Source organism: Coregonus lavaretus (genome assembly GCF_964263955.1).
Source record: "Coregonus lavaretus genome assembly, contig: HAP1_SCAFFOLD_600, whole genome shotgun sequence".
NCBI lineage: Eukaryota > Metazoa > Chordata > Actinopteri > Salmoniformes > Salmonidae > Coregonus > Coregonus lavaretus.
In genome coordinates, this window is record NW_028159712.1 from 298,508 (window position 1) to 307,266 (window position 8,759).

Below are 8,759 nucleotides of genomic sequence, written 5' to 3' on the forward strand. Positions count from 1 at the left end.
CTAAAGACTTAAACCCCCCAAACCACCTCGACCATCTACCCAAACCACCTCGACCATCTAACCAAACCACCTCAACCATCTACCCAAACCCACCTCGACCATCTACCCAAACCCACCTCGACCATCTACCCAAACTCACCTCGACCATCTACCCAAACCCACCTCGACCAGCTACCCAAACCCACCTCAACCATCTACCCAAACCACCTCGACCATCTACCCAAACCCACCTCGACCATCTACCCAAACCACCTCGACCATCTAACCAAACCACCTCGACCATCTACCCAAACCCACCTCGACCATCTACCCAAACCCACCTCGACCATCTACCCAAATTCACCTCGACCATCTACCCAAACCCACCTCGACCAGCTACCCAAACCCACCTCAACCATCTACCCAAACCACCTCGACCATCTACCCAAACCCACCTCGACCATCTACCCAAACCCACCTCGACCATCTACCCAAACCCCAACTGTCATCAAGCAGCTATGGTTCACTACTCGATTCCACCCTCCACCAGCCTCCACTGACTGCCGAACACACAGCCCATTAGACACATGAACTGGGCATAAAGTCTTCTTTCCAATTATCTGTACTGGCAGCTTACTACCATGTCTGCTTGATGAGCCAGCTAGCACAAAGCCAGTGAGAAGTTCAATTTGACCTCGCACCCTTTAGATGTGAAAAAGGAAGTGTTCTATTCACATGCCATAAAGTGGTTTGTTTGGGGGGATGAGGGAGGGCAAAAGTGGTATAACCTCTTGAGCAAAACTCATTTAGGAAAAGTCATAACTAGGGTCTCAAAGGGAGGGTATATTACTGGAAACGTTCTAAGTTTACCAGTAAACTACCAGAATTGTGGTATCTTTCAAGGATTTTATATAATCTATCACAAGACATCTAGTGGACCTTTTGGGTACTTCAGATTATCACAGGCGTCTGTAATCATCTCTGTAATAATTCCCAAACAAGGGGTTGCCTGATTTGAAAATGAGGTCGTGAGAGATAATGTGTGCTTGGTTCATAGAACCAGGGTTACGTCAGTAACCTCCAGTAGCCGCTATGCGATGCGGTTGTTTTTTCCTACAAATATGGCTCTGTCTTTTGAATGGTTTAACCTACAAAATGTACTGAACAAAAATATAAATGCAACAGCTGAAATAAAATATAAATATGCACAAATTGTGCACAAATTTATTTACATCCCTGTTACTGAGCATTTCTCATTTGCCAAGATAATCCACCTACATGACAGGTGTGGCATATCAAGAAGCTGATTAAAAACCATGATCAGTACATAGGTGTACCTTGTGTTGGGGACAATAAAAAGCCACTCTAAAATGTGCAGTTTTGTCACAACACAATGCCACAGATGTCTCATGTTTTGAGGGAGCGTGCAATTGGCAGATAATGTAATGTTCATTTCTCTACCATAAGCCACCTCCAATGTCATTTTAGAGAATTTGGCAGTACGTCCAACCGACCTCACAATCGCAGACTACGTGTAACCATGCCAGCCCAGGACCTCCACATTCGGCTTCTTCACCTGCGGGATCATCTGAGACCAGCCACCCGGACAGCTGATGAAACTGTGGGTTTGCACAACTGAAGAATTTCTGTACAAACTGTCAGAAACCGTCTCAAGGAAGCTCATCTGCGTGCTCATCCTCCTCATCAGGGTCTTGACCTGACTGCAGTTCGGTGTTGTAACCGACTTCAGTGGGCAAATGCTCAACTTCGATGGCCACTGGCACACTGAAGAAGTGTGCTCTTCACGGATGAATCCCGGTTTCAACTGTACCAGGTAGATGGCAGACAGCGTGTATGGCGTGGTGTGGGCGAGAGGTTTACTGATGTCAACGTTGTGAACAGAGTGCCCCATAAGCTACGGACAACGAACACAATTGCATTTTATCAATGGCAATTTGAATGCAAAGAGACACCGTGACAAGATCCTGAGGCCCATTGTCGTGCCATTCATCCGCTGCCATCACCTCATGTTTCAGAATGATAATGCATGTCTCTATGTCGCAAGGATCTGTACACAATTCCTGGAAGCTGAAAATGTCCCAGTTCTTCCATGGCCTGCATACTCATCAGACATGTCACCCATTGAGCATGTTTGGGATGCTCTGGATCGACATGTACGACAGCGTGTTCCAGTTCCCACTAATATCCAGCAACTTCGCACAGCCATTGAAGAGGAGTGGGACAACATTCCACAAGCCACAATCAACAGCCTGATCAACTATATGCGAAAGAGATGTGTCGCGCTGCATGAGGCAAATGGTGGTCAAACCAGATACTGACTGGTTTTTTGATCCACGCCCCTACCTTTTTTTTTAAGGTATCTGTGACCAACAGATGCATATCTGTATTTCCAGTCATGTGAAATATATAGATTAGGGCCTAATTTATTTATTTATTTCAATTGACTGATATATGAACTGTAACTCAGTAAAATCTTTGAAATTGTTCAGTGTATTATGACCCCATCACTGAAAGATAAGCCTCTCTGGAACGTGCGTCTTCTTTTTCATTCTACGATGCCCACAAGCCGTGCAGGACTCATTAGAACAGAGTGGACAAGACCAGGCACTAAAACAGACTGGGAGAACAAGAACATCATCAAAAATGATTGCCTGATGATCTTCTGAACTTCCCTTTCTGATTCTGATTTCAGTCACTTCAAACCATACTTCCTTCCGATTTAAATACTTTCAAAAGTACTGTCAGACTGATTTGTAATAGAGTGTCATAGCCCCAAAAAGTAAACCTTGGTCGTTGATCACTTTTTTTTACAGGGTGGTGTCGCGCACATTTTCTTCACATGCCTTATCACATGTAAAATATATGAAATAATTAAATAAAATGATTTAAAGCTATAAAACATTATCCTAAATATAAACAATCAACTTAGTGAATACCATTTGTGTTTAATATGAGAGTTTCAGCATTAAATATCTTTGGTAGCCGTTGTGAAAAAAGTCAATAGTTGGAAGAGTTGCTGAATTAATTGAATATAATGCCATTGTTGATTACATGCTTTTTTCATTAATTAGGCTATTTTCTCTTGAACCATATGGTCTATCTACTAGAACCTCATGGACAATATGGACACAGATATATCTTTTTTAATACTATTTATATGAATACATTTCATAATTTTTCTGTTATTTAAGTATAAATTACCATAGTTACGATAGATTGCCATAGATTTTCTGGTAAATACCAAAATTACTGAAGATATTCTGGTAACTGGTAAATTACCGACCGGTAGCTTTGTAACCCTTGTCATAACTGTCCAGCACACACACACACACACACACACATTAAATTACTCAGTGTGTGCAGACAGGGGATGTGTGTGTGTGTGTGTGTGTGTGTGTGTGTGTGTGTTTAACTATTCTTGTGGGGACCAGAAGTCCCCACAAGAATAGTAAACAAACAAATATTTGACCAACTGGGGACATTTTGTTAGTCCCCACGAGGTGAAATGCTATTTCTAGAGGGGTTAGGGTTAGGGATGAAGCAGATGCGAGGCTACAGGACTGTTTTGCTAGTACAGACTGGGTTATGTTCCGGGATTCATCCGATAGCATTGAGGAGTTTACCACATCAGTCACAGGCTTCATTAATAAGTGCATAGACGACATCGTCGCCACAATGACTATACGAACATATCCAAACCAAAAACCATGCTGGGCTAAAGGCCAGAGCTACCGCTTACAAAAAACAAGACATGGACACAGACAAGAAAGTCTGCTACGAACTCCGATGAGACATCAAACATGCAAAAGGACAATATTGGAGGAAGGTGGAATCCTATTATACAGGCTCCTCATATGTCCATACGCTCGTCGTATGTGGCAGGGCTTGCAGACGATAACGGATTACAAAGGGAAACCCAGCCATAAGATGCCCAGTGATGCAGAACTCCCAAACAAGCGAAATGCCTTTTATGCTCGCTTTGAGGAATAAAACACTGAGTCTTGCGTGAAAGCCCCTGTTGTTCTGGATGACTGTGGGATCTCACTCTTCGTGGCCGATGTGAGCAAAACTTTTCAACAGGTTAACGCTCGCAAGTCCGCCAGGCCAGACGGAATACCAGGGCGCGTTCTCAAAGCATGCGCAGACCAGCTGGGAAGTGTATTCACAGATATTTTCTATCTCTCCTCGTCCCAGTTTGTAATCCCAACATGTTTCAAGATGACCACCATTGTCCCTGTTCCCAAGAGCTCCAAGGTAACCTGCCTAAATGGCTTTCGACATGTAGTACTCACATCTGTAATTATGAAGTGCTTTGAAAGGCTGGTCATGACACACATCAACACCATTATCCCAGACACCCTGGACCCACTCTAATTCACATACCACCACAACAGATGGTTGTAGATGATGCAATCTCAATTGCACTTCACACTGCCCTCTCCCACCTGGACAAGAGGGGAAATAACTATGTGAGAATGCTGTTCATAGACTACAGCTCAGCAGTCAACACCATAGTCCCCTCCAAGTTCATCACTAAGCTGGGGACCCTGGGACTGAACACCTCCCTCTGCAACTATCACACCGCTTTGAACGCCTGTTGAGGCGTTTGCTCCATATGTGTCAGGGAAGACAGGACTGAAACGGTAGAGAAAATAAGATATAGAGAGAGACGAGAGTAAAACGAACTGAGAGAGAGTCAATGAAGAAAAGCCAAGAGTGAGAGAGTAGACCGGAGAAGAAAGGAATGGTAATGAGAAGTCATTCATGTTAGGATTATGTGCCAATTATGTGAATTATGAGAGAACATTCCCTAATAAAATCTAAAGAGCCAATGGTAGGCTACTAATCTGTTACACACCATTGAAAACCCTATTCAGTTCACCCATTCATTTTCATATTCATCACTGTACCCTCAAAGACTAACTACCCAGCTAGCACATAACGTTCTGAGAACCATATGTTTCTTAGAGCTTGGTGAGAGTGTGGTTGTCCTATGGTTATTTTGCATACAACCTTCCCACAACGTTCTGGGAATAGTACAGGATAGTTGCTTGGCTTTGGAACATTCTCAGCACATTTAAGGAACTTGGAAACCTGAGCAAAAAGTGGCATCTACTAAGTGCTTTACATTAAACTTATTTTTCCCTTTAATCTCATTCAGGAACCTTGACAGTTCCCTCAACGTGTACTTTGACCCCTCTGCCTGACTGGCTGTCAGCTCTGGACCCATTGAAGAGGAGTCTGAAAAGAAATCCTCCTTATCGTCCTCTTCCTCAGACTCACCTTCCTCCTCCTCATCTCCATCTCCCATCCTGACCATCTGCCCTTCCTCTCTAGTCGGGGCCTCCCCCCCAACACCAGGCAAAGGTTCCTTGGTGTCTTTGACCACACCAGCCTCTCCCCTCCCACCTCCATTCTTCTCCCCCTTTTTCAGCTTGACACCTTCTCCACCCCCCTAGTCGCTTACCCTTCTCCGCTTACCCTTCCCTTACAAATATTCCACTAGCAATCAGCCTACCCACTAAATGTACTCTTTTCATGAACACAACCACCACTTTGTTCATTGTGGATGCATAATGTATAAATTCAGCTCCAACCTGTTTGCCGACCGCGAGCAGAACCTCCTCCACCTTAACTCCATTCTCAGGAACACACCTGAATCCATGCCGTAATGACAGCGTCTCCTCCGCGCTAGGCTGCGAAGCCATCGCACACACCACATCGTTCAAAACCCAGGAAACTAAAACTCTGTCCTCTACCCAAAATTACAACCAAATAATTGCAGCATTACCGCAAAAATGGAAGAGGAAAGTGGAAGGGGGTAAAAGTAAGGAACTTGTCTGTCGGCCTTGCATTAAAGAACATAATTGGTTAAAGAAAATTGTGATAAATAAAAAAGTATACCAGTTTCATTTAAGGACCAAAGGATTGACAGCCGTCCCATATAGATTGCAAAATAGTTGGGAAGAGATTTGACGTACCGATTCCATTGCATAGTGTTTATGAACTGATGTGCGAAACGACGCTGGATTCAAAACTTAGAATTTTCGATTTAATTTATTATATAAAATTCTTGCTACCAATAGAATGTTATTTATATGGGGGATACAATCTTCCCAGCTCTGCAGATTTTGCTGCGAAGAGACAGAATCATTAGATCATTTGTTTTGGTACTGTCCATTTGTAGCTTGTTTTTGGACACAGGTCCAGGAATGGCTGAAGGATTGCAATATTTACCTGGAGCTAACCCTGCAGATAGCACTACTGGGTGATCTGAAAAGTCATAGTCAATCGATCAATAATATAATAATACTTTTAGCAAAAATGTTTATTTTCAATATACAATCTGTAGAAACAATGAGAATAGAAAGGTTCAGAAAGTTTGTAAAACATCACAGTACAGTTGAAAAATATATGGCAAATAGAAATCCAATATGGATTGTTGAATGGAGTTGAAGGATGGGACTAATAACAAATAACAACAATTAATAACAACAAGATAACTAATGTAAAGCATACTGTGTCCTTAATAAGTATATATGTTATAGGTTGAGAGCTTTTGTGAAAGAGCACAGTTAGAAAGATATGGCATATAGAAGCAAACCGGATGGACATCATGAAAATGATCGGAGAGGTTGAGGGTAGAGGAAGTTCATGAGTAAAAACAAACAAAATAGACCCCCTCTCAATCAGAAAGATTTCTGGCTCCCAGGTGTCTTTTATACAGGTAATGAGCTGAGATTAGGAGCACACTCTTAAAGGGAGTGCTCCTAATCTCAGCTTGTTACCTGTATAAAAGACACCTGTCCACAGAAGCAATCAAAAAATCAGATTCCAAACGATTTAAGGACAGATAGGGTGTCCATAGGGACCTGTTACAAATTATATCCTGGCTGTATCTAGTATAGAGTGCTGGGAGTCATTGAGTTTTATACTGTAGCTCGTACAGAAGACCTCTCATATTCTCAACACAAACTCACAAAGACAAACACACTCACACACACACACACACACACACACACACACACACACACACACACACACACACACACACACACACACACACACACACACACACAAAGACACAGATACAAACACACATTACTCAGCGAAACTTTGAACACCTACACGCCATTAAATTCAGCTCTTTCACTCTCAATCTCTCAACTCTACTGTTTTTGTCTTCCTCTCTGTTCCTCTACCTCTCCCTCTGTCAGAGAGCTGAGACTGTGGCAGGGGGTAAATATGTCCAAAGATATCACTTACCACATACACACACAGAGAGATAGACAGACTCATTACAGAGGTGTCGTGTAAGCCCTAATGAGGGCCTACTACTGAGTTTAGAGGAGACAGCAGTCTGAGCTACTCTGTCCTCTACATGATGGTAATCATTATACACGCACGCACGCGCACACACACACACACACACACACACACACACACACACACACACACACACACACACACACACACACACGGTCTTGGCTGGCTTGTCTGGCTGACAACAGTGATTTACATGGAGAGGTGTATCTAATGGCAAGTAATAAGACCACCAGAGCTATCGCTCACAGAACTGTGTGTGTGTGTGTGTGTATTTGTCTAAATGATCTGTGTTTTTGTGGACTTGAATGAGTCTCCTCCACTCCCCCTGTCAGCAGCATCTCCCTGATGCCACACTGCCTCAACTATCCACCTCAACTATCTGCCTCAACTATCCACCTCAACTATCTCTCTCTTTTCTCCTGTCTATTCTCTCCCTCTCGCCATCTCCCCATCTCTCCCTCTCTCCATCTCTCCCTCTCTCCATCTCTCCATCTCTCCATCTCTCCCTCTCTCCACCTCTCCATCTCTCCATCTCTCCACCTCTCCATCTCTCCATCTCGCCATCTCTCCATCTCTCCATCTCTCCACCTCGCCATCTCTCCATCTCTCCCTCTCTGTCTTTTTCTCCTCCTGTGTTGCCGTGGTAACAGGCTGTGCGGGGGCACATCGCACCCTTCTCACACTGCCCACAGCTTACCGGAGGAGAGAGAGAGAAAGAGAGCGAGAGAGGAGGGGAGAGCTTGCAACAATAAGCTGGCTTTTATTGACACTTTTCAGAGCACCAATGTCAACCTATATCACAGCCTGATGATTCTGCTAATAGAAAGCAATGGGGGGATTGCGTTAAATAACCATTTTTAAGCATTCAGACAATTGAGACATGGATTCTGTATGTGTGCCATTCAGAGGGTGAATGGGCAAGACAAATGATTTAAGTGCCTTTGAACAGGGTAAGGTAGTAGGTGCCAGGCGCACCGGTTTGTGTCAAGAACTGCAACGCTGCTGGGTTTTCACGCTCAACAGTTTTCCGTGTATATCAAGAATTGTCCACCACCCAAAGGGCATCCAGCCAACTTGATGCAACTGTGGGAAGCATTGGGGTCAACATGGGCCAGCATTCCTGTGGAATGCTTTCGACACCTTGTAGAGTCCATGCCCCGACTAATTGAGGCCCTTCTGAGGGCAAAAGGGTTGGGGGGTGCACCTCATTATTAAGAAGGTGTTCCTAATGTTTTGTACACTCAGTATACAGTATATTCAATAAGCCCTTTTCATCAATTGAATTTCAGTTCACTTCCTGAATTAATGGAGTTTAAATGGAATTGACCTTAACCCATGTGAGCACATCAAAACCCAGTCTCAGGAAGAGAGGAGTGAGAAAAAGAGAGAGGGAGGGAGATTTTTTTAATTTAACCTTTATTTAACTAGGCAAG

At 43.6% G+C, this 8,759-nt stretch overlaps 1 protein-coding gene across 1 annotated transcript in view; it reads right to left on the reverse strand.

The window, feature by feature from the left end:
• Window positions 1-5,311, reverse strand: part of LOC311122540 (metabotropic glutamate receptor 5-like) — a gene marked incomplete at both ends in the record, with an annotated part of 37,458 nt that extends 32,147 nt beyond the window's left edge. Inside the window, one exon of the mRNA XM_084196883.1 lies at window positions 5,190-5,311. Within this exon, the coding sequence (XP_084053009.1) occupies window positions 5,190-5,311 (122 nt within the window). The remainder of the gene's footprint in view (window positions 1-5,189) is intronic.
• Window positions 5,312-8,759: the final 3,448 nt, after the last annotated feature.